At 36.7% G+C, this 13,149-nt stretch overlaps 1 protein-coding gene across 6 annotated transcripts in view; it reads left to right on the forward strand.

Moving 5' to 3' along the window:
- The window catches only part of LRRC72 (leucine rich repeat containing 72), a 37,094-nt gene extending 25,957 nt beyond the window's left edge, over positions 1-11,137 (forward strand). For 4 of the 6 annotated variants that reach the window (XM_040549086.1, XM_040549089.1, XM_040549090.1 and 1 more), the window contains 5 exons: positions 661-774; positions 5,055-5,144; positions 7,277-7,441; positions 8,447-8,474; positions 10,508-11,137. In XM_040549086.1, coding sequence (XP_040405020.1) covers positions 661-774; positions 5,055-5,144; positions 7,277-7,441; positions 8,447-8,474; positions 10,508-10,673 — 563 coding nt within the window. In that variant the 3' untranslated portion in view covers positions 10,674-11,137. The remainder of the gene's footprint in view (positions 1-660; positions 775-5,054; positions 5,145-7,276; positions 7,442-8,446; positions 8,475-10,507) is intronic. The other 2 variants (XM_040549091.1, XM_040549087.1) reach the window with 2 other exon arrangements.
- Positions 11,138-13,149: the final 2,012 nt, after the last annotated feature.

Raw genomic sequence — 13,149 nt, forward strand, 5'->3', positions numbered from 1 at the left:
TCAGACACAAGAGACATTAAAGAAGATACCAACATATATGTTATCAGAAGGGCAGGTGTCGGCAAAGAAATGTGGATGAGAAAAACTGTGTAGAAATTGGAAAATGAGATATCTAAAGCTGTGGTGTGACAATGTGAATACATAGTCTGGGTCAGCCACAACAGTGTTTGGAATAACTTATTTAACACATTTATAATAACTTGAAATTGAACTATTTTCTAAGGCATATGCTATGCATTGCTTGTAAGGCAAAGGTAGTATTAACTAAGGATAAAAGGAAGTGAAGATGAATTACTCAAAGATCACTGGGACACAGGAGGAAGGAAGGGATACAGGAAGGGAGGAAGAAGGTAGTTGATGTTGATTTGTTGAGGCAAGAGTGATGGAGACAAATAGAAAGAACTGGAGTCAAAAAAACAGCGAGGCATATGTTTAAATGATGTGACTAGAAAGACAAAAGAGATATTGAGAACTCTGATAGTGTTTGTTTTTTTTTTTTTACTATTCTCATGCAAGGTGTTATAAATATACAGACCTAGGTGGAGAACTAGAATGTCAAATTTAGTGTGCAACATAAAATAATGATTTAATAAATACAATGAGATATGTTGAAAATAATCACATTTATTTTTCATTTCATTTCATTTCATTTCATTTCAGGTGCTCTGAAACACTTGTGTGCACTACAGATTCTGTTGCTTCACAACAACCAGTTAAAACAACTTGGCAAAACAGTGAAGGAATTAAAAGGAATAATAAGCTTGCAGACCCTAAGTAATACCTTATTTCTATTTTGCAGGACACGAGCAGTGGTTTTTTAGTGTATCTTCCCAGGATGTTTCTTGTCTGTTTCCGCATCATTTGCCAATAGGTTTTGAAGCTAATTATCAATTTCAACCAAATGTGACTGAAGAAAGTGATCTGTAAGGCATGACAATTCCACAGAGAGTACTGCTACTAAGGAAAAAACTGGTCAGTGAGTTCAAAAGTTAACTGCTTTTGGCTGCTGGCTAGCCAGGCTCCGAGATGAGTAGTGTGGAGGCAGTCAAAGCAGTTTGCTACTACCTGTTTGTAAGGGAACATGGGAGTACACTACTCACAGAGGTGAAGGGAGATGAGAAACTGATGTTACTGCTGTTGAGAGTGTGAGGAAGGTTATAGAACCCAAATTCCTGTCTCATTAATTACATTGCTTGAATAACTTTTTTTTTTGCCTATTTTTCACAGAATCTATGGATTTCTAGAGTCTAAGATTAAGATATTAGTCTTTAGATATTAAGTATAATAGTATCTAAGTGGTATAATTTTTGGTATACTGATTGGAAATGAAAGTCGCATAGGATCTGAAATTTGAAATTAAATTATACAAGACAGTGCTGTCACTCCTGAGTTACAGTGTAAGGAGTAGCCTTCAGGGAAGTAGGATTATATGCTATTAACCTGTTGAAAATGTGAATGTAAACAGGGTTTTTTTGCATGGTTCCTAAACGAGTGTTGTCATTGGACATGCCAAACTCTCAGTACTTTGAGGAAACAGGAAATTAGTTTCATGTCTTAACTATCACAGTCAATGGAGGTGAGCATCATCAAACTATACCTCTTTATGCATTCAAAAATGGAATTTCTGACTGCAGGAAAGGAGAAAATGGCTTGAAAAGTATACTTTTAATTGGACTTGCTGTTGGGCTAAAATTCACAAACAAATCAAGTGTTTAGGAAGACAACATGCCAGCAAAATCATTATATTTTTTTTGTTATGGGCAAGACAGAAAAATAGTCCATGTAAGAATGCAGTTGTTTGAAGTGATTAGGCAAAGTCTGGACAGACATCCTATGTATGAATGGTGCTGTCAGTTGAATTTAATGTTATAGTCCTGCCAATTAATATGGTGCTTCAAAAAGCACAGCAAGTTTGTTGTGCTTTTTGCAGTTGTCTATGGGAAATAAAGAGAAATAGTTGAAGTGCTGCTGAGTTATTGTGAGTGGCAGTCACAAAGACACCATGAAAAGTGGATGGATATTGGACTGGTCACTGCTACAGAAAAGCAATTATTTAAAAGTACTGTCAAACAGAATACATAGAGTAAGCTGGTCTGCCCTGATTAAAAATTCTTCAGTTCAAAGATATGAGAATAAATGCAAATCATTGGAAGAAACTTAATAATCTGCTTTACAGTCGTTCCTTGGTAAGCTTTCAAAAATTTGTCAGTGCCTTTGCTTCAAAGAAATTAGATAGTACTGAGTTCTCAGATTAACAGTACTCTATTAGTTTAATAAAATACATTATCATATTTGAAGTAAATGACAGCAATAAATGAACAAAATACATTTTAAAAGTGATATCCTACATCTCCTATTACTGTAGCATTTATCTGCCTGCCTGCAGTGTTCAGAAATGTGAAATGGGTGCCGCATTTGGGCTGTGTATCTTTCAAAAGGCTTGTGCCCATAATTTATCTTTATACAATAAAAACTGTTTTGGAAATTGGAAGGTTCTCACTGTTGTGAGGTAGATCTTTTAGATTTATTGATTTATTTATTTATTAGCTGGACAAATTGATTAAAAAAATAAATAAAACAACTTGCAAACCTTCAATAGAACTTCTGGAAAAATAATACTTTATTATTGTGTAGCACTGTTGGACATTAGAATTATTAAAATGGGGCAGTCTAATACACTATTATTGCTCACTTCAGAAGCAACATTTAGCTACCAAAGTTTTGCATTTCTCTTTCTTAAGGCTCTCACGATTTTTAGCCACTGCACTGCAATGGAATTGAAGCGTAACAGCATTCTTCATCACACAGTTAGGGAAGACAGTCAGCTTCTAAAGATTTACTGGATGGGTTTTTCAAAACTGCAGCCTTTTGGGAGATACAGAGGGATTCTTTATGGGCTCACCTTGTGCTCCCATCTCTCCTTTGGAGTCCAAGATTTTTGTTATGTACTCTGTAAATTGCCTCAGCTGATTTATTATCCACAACTGATAACATCTTGCTGCCAGTCCTCAGAAAATTCGTTTTGTTCTTCACTGTGTTTCTACCACAATAGTTCCTTTCTGTCCCGTGTGGGATAGGCACACTGTTTTCCTACAGTCCCAATTGAGAAAACAGACAAAACTGTGGAGGAAGAAAGTATTATCCCTAATTTGTAGAATGAAAATTACATGACTTTGACTAGAAAGTAGATAGCAGAGCCCAAAATTGATCCCAGATGTTTTGTAAAATAAGACCATCTTGATCCATACAATGGCTGGATTTATTTTAAGAACAAGCAGCAGAAAAAATTGTATACTCTAAAAAAAACCCCACCAGTCAGTACTGGGGAGGAGGGATGTGCTCCAAGTAGCATCCAGATTCAGAAGGACTTAGTATCAACCCCTCTTTTCGTCTTGGAAAAATCTCTCTTGAATTGCCATTGCATTCCAGTACTGCTTGAAAAAAAAAAAAAAAACAAACTTACCAGCTTTTAGAGAAATTTCTGAACCATTTTTCTGTCTGTAATACTATCACATATTGTCTTGACTCAAAAACAGGCTTATCAGACATATACATAATATTATTTCAGATTAACACCACCTGGAAAAAATGGCTGTACACTACTGTGTTCAATAAAAATGGAACTTTCTATTGCTGCCACCTTGTGGCTCTCTTACTACTTCTGAATACAGTGATTTTGTTGAAAAGTCATTAAAGAACTAAAAATTTTCAGTTCTTCTCTCTACACATGAACAGACATAAAAGATGTCATTTGCCCTTTCCAGACTTACTGAGCCCTCAAAACAGTCGGGCAGTACCATCAAACACTGAGCCTTCTTTGGCAATCGAACCAGCCTGAAGAATAAAAAATGACAACTGGTTCACAAATCTTTGTAGAATATTTCCAGGTTTCTTTATTCTTTTAGTATCCCTGAAATATCAGAGCCCTTATTTGTGTCTGTAATGCCACCTTTCCGTACATGCAGAAATTAAATAAACAAGAGGATTTTTTGCCCTAGAGTGAATATTAGCCACAGTCTCTCCTCAAACAGAGTAGTGTAGAAGTTGTCAAAGTTATTAACTTTAAAAGATTTTTTTTTTGCCTGCTCTGATCTTAAGGTAGCAACCTTCTGATTATTTTTACTTTACTGTCAAAGATGAACAGTATTTGTGTAAGGAGAAGACAGCATTATTATGTTTTTAATTTTGAAAAAAAAAAAAACTTTTTTTTTCTGTTTTCTGATTTGGGAATGAGCCAATTTCTGTTTTAATCGACCTCAGATATCATTTGCATGAACCAAACCAAATCTGGCATGTAAGCTAGGCAAATTTTCCACATCTGTAAAAAGCAGCAGCATGGGACTGATACCTGCCTCTGTGTTGGAATCTTAGTCAAGTTGCCAATGGGCTTTTGAAGCTTACTGCCTTACCTCTTAATGAAAGTTAGTGGCATCCAGGTTCCAGGAGCTTAGGCCCTTTTAAACATTTTAGTCTTTAGGTTTCTGAGTTTTCAAAAACTCATCTTCCATTGGAACATCAGAAAACGGAGTATTTACATTTTATATTGCATCTGTGGGATAAAAACTTTATATCAGCTCTGATAAAGCCTTTGGAGTCCTAAAGCTCATCTTTTTGAAATTAACTCTCTCCCCCCTACAAATTTGGTCTTATCTTTAAGCCATCACACCTAAAAGACTACTACAATTTTAAATAGGCATCACCTAACAATACACAATAAAATCAAAGGCAAGCACTTAGTGGTTTTGTCTGTATGTCGTAAAAAACACAAAAAAAGCTTCAAAGGCTCATAGTGCGTGATGGCACCTTTACTCAGTTCTTGCCTGTGCTTTTTGCATCCTGTTCAATAAGCCAGTTCTTGCAGTCTGTGCTCAGCTGAGTAGTTTTGTCTGTGTAAAGAAACTGCTTTATTTACCTAGCATAAAAATAATTTGAATTTTGTGCAAATTCTTTGGCTACTATTGTTCTTTAATTTTCCTGTCTTGCTAAGTTTGTTGTTTTTCTTTTGTTCTTTTGTTGGCGGTATTGGTGTTGTTTATTTTGTATGTATTTTGCAGACTTATTCCATAACCCTCTGGCACATGATCCAGACTACCGGCTTTACGTGATACACTTCCTTCCTTCGGTACAGCTCCTTGACAGGAAATGTAAGAATTGCTTTTCTCTTTTCACAGAGATGGTTGCTTTTGATTTTAATCCATTTGGAAAAATAGGTGAATTAATCTCATCAAGTTTTTTACATGCACTTGTTGATACAGCAAAAGCTCTAATGAACTGGTACCTATTTTGTGCAAGGTTTGTCATGCAAATAGACGTTTGGCATAAATAGTTGTATGGCATAACAGTTTACTTTGTCAAACATTTTTAATTCCTGTCTTTTTTCTATTTGAACTGTGTATGTTCATCCTGTAGTTGGTTTGTACATTTTGGGGTAAGAGATAAAACCCAGTGTTAAGAATCACCTACCTACATTTTGTATGTGTGTGTACGTGTACATGAGTATACCTACATACACCTACCTACCAGGAGTTGGACTCAGTGATCCTTGTGGGTCCCTTCCCACTCCGGATATTTTATAATTCTATATGAATTCTATGTGCATTCAGACTAATATATTTACAAATGATACTGTGTACTTAGATGGGGATAATATTCTTAGGTGTCTAAGTGTTTCTGTACAGTTTAAATGCATCTGTGCACATTTCCTGATAAGATCCATGCTGATCAAGCTGTCAAATATAAATCTTCATGAATCAGGAGATCTTTCACAGCTGTAAATGCTACTGAAAAAATAATGATCTTGAGAATAACCAGATGATAAATCAATAAACATGACAGTGGAGCCAGGAACTTAGCTTTGTGATTTTTGTCTTTGGTGTTGGGAGAGCCGTGTGATTCACTGGGAAGCACTGTGAGAGGTGTTGCTTTGTACCCCGCTTCTTCCTCATAAAAAACAATGAGGAGAAACAACAACATCATCTTGAAAACCTGCTCCCAGTCTCTAGGAGAAACAGGATGCAGGACTTGAGATGGCAACCACAAGATGTCTGCATGGGCTGGCAGGTTGCATAGCTCCGTCATAAAGGAAAGCTGGCTGATGGGACACTGTTAGGGGTTAGTGGGCTGCTGGATTTGACCATGCAGCCATTTGCCTACATTCATTTTGTATACTGGCAAGTGTTACCTCCAGTCTCTTCAATATTTGGTCTGGTGTTACACCTGTGCTTAGCACTTCCATCAGACTATTTTACTAATGATCATTTTTGGCTAGGGAGGGGTGACTAAAGCGAAACCTGCTGGAAAATACATGTGGCATTTACAGTTCTAGAAACATTTCCATAAAACTTCGTGGACTTCTCTCTTCAATAGACCCATACTGCAGTTAGTCTTGGATCAGGACTTGAGGCATTGATTTGTATCAAGCTGTACCCTGGACTTTCTATTTAGTGAACTATTTCTTTAACGTTACAGAGACTGTACTGTTAAATGAAATGTTCCCTTTTTTGTGTTAAATGGAAAATGTTCTGGCTGTGGAACATTCCCACAGCGCTGTCCTGGCTGTCTGCTTTACTCAGGACATGTGCTCACACTTCTGTTACCTCCAGGCATGGCTACTGCAGTTCCTTTCTAATTAGTCCCCCAGACACCATGACTTAAAAACTCCCCTGAATTCAAAATGCTTCTGCCAGAGTTATGTTCTAAACCTTCAGCTCACTTCTATTTCCTATCTGAAGTGCTGGATTAGTATGCGGTTCAAATCATGAAAGTTAAAATCCCCTATTTGACTTAGAGTCTCAAACTCTTTCTTTAAAATGTAAAGTTACTTCTTAAGTAAAGTGCAAAACAGGAAAACGTGAAGCTTTTCTTTTGATTGCAGTCCTACAGTTATCTCTGTAATTGAGCAATGAGAATCGAACTGATCTTGAAGCAGGATTTGTTTTCACTATTCATACAGAAACTTCCAAGTCCTTACTGACTTCTACAGTAGGTCTCATTTAAATGGTAATGAGAGACTTGCCTTCTAGTTTCTCTGTTTAAAGCTCCTGATCCTACTGCATCCAAAAAAAATACTTGATTTTATTTGACAGGGCTTCACTGCAAAGCCATAGGAAGTATCACTCCACGGTGCCATTCTGAATCATGGTGAAATTATGCAGTTACAGCACAATTGTTGTAAAACTCTGTACAAAATAACGGGAATCACCTTCTGCATGCAGATAGTTGATACCAGACTTTTAAGTTGATAGAAATAATATTTTTTTAATATCACTTTTAACAGCAGTTACACAAAGAGAAAGGGAGTCAGCATTTCATCTGTATAGCCATGAGCGGTCTTGTGTTATGGAGTCAATAGCTTTTGGAAGGAGAGTAAACACACCACTAGGGACTGCCATGGGATGCAGCAGAGGCGCTCAACCAGCCAGAAGATGGATGATGGCCCCAGGTATTTATAATAATACAAATGAGAGCATATACTTTTGAGTGATTTGAATTAGAAGAAAACAAGTTATTTTCATTCTTTACAACTTTAAAGTTCTTTACATTCATCTGATAAAAAGTTGTTGTCTTTAGTAGTAAAATATAAATGCATCAGGATCTCAGCCAAACTGCTTCAAGTCAGGAGCACTGGTGGCAACAGCCAACTAATGATTCCTTTGCCTGTTTCTATCATGACAAATACGTTTTTGCCACTCCCTGTAGTTACAGAATTGTTTTTAAGATAGCTGAACAAACAGCATTGTTTTTTCAATATGTATATTTCTGTTTTGTTGTTGTTTTTGTTTGTTTTTGTTTTTGTTTTTTACTTTTGTTTAGTTAAAACATTTCAGTATACTACTGTGCTGTCTTGGTGATCAGCATCATAGAGTTTTGATGCCCTCTAGTGCTTTTATAAAATAATCTCTTGAAGAACATGCTTCCTCCTAGTGATGTAAATTTTGCATATCTTGCCTAGTTTTGTAAGCAGAATCCTTTTTATGCTTTCCAAGCTAAGACTATTTTAATGATGTCTGGTAATAGCATATAAAGTAATTTTTAAAGAGTCCTGAAAACATTCACAGCTGTAAGACTGTGTAAGGTCCTGGCACAAGAAAGCAGGTGAGTACCATCCATAACCTTGTGACTTCTGTCATGGGACCATTCAGAACAAACCTTGGATTGCCACACAATGCTGTCTGCCTTCTGTGAAAGAAGAAATAAATGCATGGAAATGTTTATCTAGGGAAAATAAAATATGACAACTACATAAGCTTAAAAAGAACTAGGCATTTGTTTCCACAGTAATTGAATAAAAAATGGTATTACACATTTCAAGTCTTTTGCTGGTTTTTAGTTCGTTTGAACTTTAGTTCATTTGAACTAAAAAGGATTTTAGGATCAGGATGGTAATCCTCAGGTAATCAAAATGCTGTATAGACATTAATGTCTTAATTTGAACTTTTTCTTACAGATTGTGAATTTGGAAATCACACAAATAAGTACGTATTTTTTTCTGTACTTTTTTGTTTCTTTTTCTTTTGTATTTCAGAAACATTTAATTAATTTCCTCTTCCTGTACATAAAATAAACCCTAACAAGAGGAAAAAAACAGTAAAAATAATGTTTTGAAAAATTTTCTGATCTTTTGTGTTTAACGTAGTTGTAACTCTGCATTATTCTGATAAGGAAACCTACTCACTGCTGTTTTAAATTTAATATTGAAAGGTATTCCAGATATATAAAAATGCTATTTATTTTATAAGATCACATACTGATTGCTAGAAAGAGCGTGCTTGAAGCATTACTGCATCAGAACAGCTGTTCTGTATTGTGACATTAACAGCTTTCTCCTGGCTGGCTGTTCAGTAATACACACTGTCTGGAAAATATTACTTACCTGTAGAAGGATTTTTTTTCTTTTCAGTCTATAGTTGATATTATATTTCAACATCATAGAAATAAATGTAAAATTCACTTCTGTTATCTCTGTGCCTAGACTGAGGCAGTATAATGGCCGCATTTTAATGCGATGACATTTTAAATGCTATCTTTATACAGCATATTTACAATCTTAAGATATCAGGTTTGTTTATACTTTCTGGTTTCACACATCAAAATATTTGTAAGAAGTATTAAAGGAAATAAAAAAGCCTACACATAGAATTTATAGATTTATGCATTCAGAGAATCGTTTAGGTTGGAAAAGACCTCTAAGATCGTCTAGTCCAACCTTTAACCTAGCACTGCCAAGTCCACCACATCTACACGTTTTTTGAAGACCTCCAGGGATGGTGACTCAACTACTTCCGTGGGCAGCCTTCCCTTTCAGAGAAGAAATTTCTCTTAATTGCCAACCTAAACGTCCCCTGGTGCAACTTAAGGCCATTTCCCCTCGTCTTAACAGTTGGTGCATGGGAGAAGAGCCCAATCCTCACCTCGCTATAGCCTCCTTTAAGGTAATTGTAGAGCGTGATAAAGTTTCCCCTGAGCCTCCTTTTCTCCAGGCTAAACAACCCCAGTTCCCTCAGCCGCTCTTCATAAGCCTTGTAGCTTCTAGACCCTTCAACAGCTTTGTTGCCCTTCTTTGGACATGATTTCCCTTCTTTAGACAGTATGATGAGTTCCTTTAACAATTTGATTTTATATACCCATTTACTTTGAGTACAGCTCTTTACAATCAGCCTAATTTATGTTCAAAAATTGTTTCCTGCTTTCAGTGGAGTTAGTTGTCCTCATGGATACAGCGTACAGTTTCCTCTCCATCTTACTTACGTAGATGCTTAGGCTTTACGAGGTACCCGAGCATTTGACAAAGTGCTATACTCAGTGGGAATAGTCACTTGATTTCTGTTAGGTATGTGTTACTACAGCTACACATTTGTGCAATAAGTTCTTACAAATTCAGTTTTTAATACTGTATCCAAGTCTAAAGTTTTTGGTCTAACACAAAGTCCTTGTCAATTCTGAACTGATGTTGCAAGTCTGCTACTTCTCTCTCCCAAACTGCAGCTGTGGCAGGATACCTGAACAACACAGGTTCACGGTGTTCTGCATTCAGTGTTCTGGAGTCATTTGCATGGTGACTATTTAAAAGACCCATGCTGAAATAAATGTTGCATTTACATTAATGGATATCATATCATTATGAAATCATAAAGTACACAAAGTTAGTTTTATGACTTCCACTTTAAAGAATCCAAACATGCAAATGTACAACAATTATACTTTTCATGAAAAAGAAGCAGTGAAAACAAAATAGCAAGTTCAAGTCTGCTTTAACTGCATTTTAAATAATTTATTGCAGGATTTTTTCCCTTAGAGTCCTATGATTCTGAACTTTTCTAGTTTTGTTTTGCTTTTTTAAATTTGGTAACAGAAGGAAACGTTCCAAAATTAAAAATTTTCAAATCCTCGCTGTTATTATCATCATGATTTCTAACTTCATTTTCTACACAAAGTGTGCTTAGTAAGTTAGCTCCAAATGAGTTTGGAAACATTCAGATAATTTACATTGGCTTTGTTCTTTTTGCAGCGTTCCATTTGAGAACCCTGAAGATGCTGTTTTACTACGGGCAATGACAAGATCTGTAATGGAATTTTCCTCTCTTGACTGGAACAAAGTACCCACCTGTCGAGAAAGACGTCTTGAAAACAAAGCAGAATATTCCCCTGAGAAGCTGACAATCCAATTTAGATGACTGCTTTCTTCCTTAAGAAAAAAATTACTCCTCTGTCTAGAGTGGATATAAACTTCTTACGTAAGTTAATATCTCTGTAACACAAGTACACTAAACCCCACATCCAATCAAATGAACTTCCAGCAACAAAAAGTATTCGTGTAACATTCCTTTTATCATCAAATATATTATGTGGAGAATCAAGAAATTAAGAAATCAAATGATAAATAGTAGCAATGTTACAAGAAAAGATGTTTGAAATGCAATTCTTACCATGCTTCAGTTATCACAAATTATTAAAGCCAAAATGGAGGTTAATTTTTTAAGAAATTAAGGATGAATTATTTTATTCTTTACAGTTTCTACTGTATAATTAGACTTACTATGTTCACTACTAGTAATTTGGGTTCCTCTGTCAAAATAAAGATATCAGATAAACCTCATTAAGCTTTTCTAATTTCTTAGAGGAGTTAAAATTCCAATTTGCTGATTTGTGTGCTGCATGAATTCACTGAAAGTTCTTAGCTGTATGAGGATGCTGTGTTGGGTCTCACTGCTGTGGAGCCAGGAGCTCTTAAGTGCTGAAATCTGGCTCTTCTCTCTGTCTGCTCATATTCCCCCAGGATGCGGGCCTCTGTTTACCGGTCCTTGTGGAGACGGGGCATATCATATGAAGCACTGGTCCCAGCCTGCTGACAGTGCTGTAGCAATACACCTGATGCTTTTGGCTTCTCAAGGCAGTTACCACAAAGGGAGCTAGCAGGCGATGTGTATGTAGATGTAAAGTAATACATTTCCTCACATCTTTCCCTCTCCGTTCTGCCAAAGGCTTAGTTTCAGTCAATGCTATCTGACATATCAAAGCCCTTCTTCAGCCCGGGGCTTGTCTTCTGAGTTGCTTCTTTTTGTCCTCAGCTAGCACTGAGTCACAGAGCAGTCTAGGTTGGCAGGGATCTGTGGGTCCAACCCCTGTTGAAAGCAGGGCCTGACATTAGGTTATCCAGCACCCTGTCAAGGCAAGTCGAATATTTCCAGGGAGGGAGAGACCACCACTTCTTGGCAACCTCCGGCAGTGTTTAATTGCACTCCCAAGCAACTTTCTCATATCCAGATGGAATTCTGCCTGCAACAACGTGGGCCTGTTGGCTCTTGTCCTGTTGTCGTGCATCCCCATCAAAACAGTTCATCATCTCTGTAGCTACCTCTAGGTGTTGTAAGACTGTGATTATATCTCTCCAAGTCGTCCTTTCTCCGGAGTTGAACAAGCTCCTCCAGCTCTCAGATCACCACGGTGGCACACTCCCTGGAACCTCTCTTGTTTTTTAATGTCTCTCTTGAACCAGGTTGACCAAAACTGGACACAGTATTCCAGGTGTGGCCTAACAAGTGCCAAGTCAGGTGGAATAATTACACCCTCGATCTGCTGACTATACTTTTGTCTTTACCTTCAGTGCTGCCAGGGCATACTGCTGGCTCAGGGGCAGCTTGCTGCCCGCCAGGACTTCCAGGTGCTTTTCAACAGACCCAGACAAATCCCAGCCTGTACTGCTGCTTGATATTATTCCATCCCAGATACAGGACTTCGTCTTTTGTTAAACCTTGTAATTCCTTTCACCTTTTTGATGTTAGATTCCTTCCTTTTTGATTTCAGCTTCCTTATTTTTCTTGCTTAAAGCTGTATGTATTTTGTAAATGCCCTTAAATCATCCTCATCTCTGTGGTTTTAAAAGGTAGATCAACACCTTGGTAGGTTTCAAGAACATTTAATTTCTCAAATAGAATAAGTTTACAGAGAAGCTAGATCAAACAATCCCTATATTTTCTGGGTCTTTTGAACTCTTACAGCTGGCTGTGCTCATGGAGGTAGACTGCAATGTAATAATTTCATAGCAGCAATTTCACAATCCCAAAATCTGTAGATTCACATCAGATTTCACATGTCATAATAGACATGGAAAAGGCTGAATTTAACATTTTCTCTGAAAGGAGACTGCACCCCACATGGAAATGGGAGTTCAGGTAGTAAGCAATGTCACTTCAGGGTAAATTTCATTGATTTCAAATTTTTGGATCAAATCAGAGGCACAATATTTCTGGCCTGCAATATTTCTTTTGTCCCTGTCTTCTTTTGCTTAAAGAAAAATCAAAGTGAAATAAAGACATATTTCAAAGTTTTCTGCTTAGAAAATGCTAGAATGCAAAACATGAAGAAGTTTATTATAGAATCTTTTTCTTTTAACAACTAACTTGAAGCTTTCCCCAAAGAATATAGTTTGAAAACAACAACAACAACAAAAAAACATTTCACATGTGTAAATCTTAAAGGATTTTAACTGTACTTCTTGTAATCTTCTTGAGCACACAGATGGGCTCAGAGATGACTGAGTTACTTTATACTTATATGGTCTTTGATAGTGAGAAGTCCTACAAAATCTCTAGAGTTTTGGCCCTCTCACTGTTGCACACAAATGTCCCAGGAATACACAGAGTAAACAAA

This window comes from Cygnus olor, chromosome 2 (genome assembly GCF_009769625.2).
Source record: "Cygnus olor isolate bCygOlo1 chromosome 2, bCygOlo1.pri.v2, whole genome shotgun sequence".
NCBI lineage: Eukaryota > Metazoa > Chordata > Aves > Anseriformes > Anatidae > Cygnus > Cygnus olor.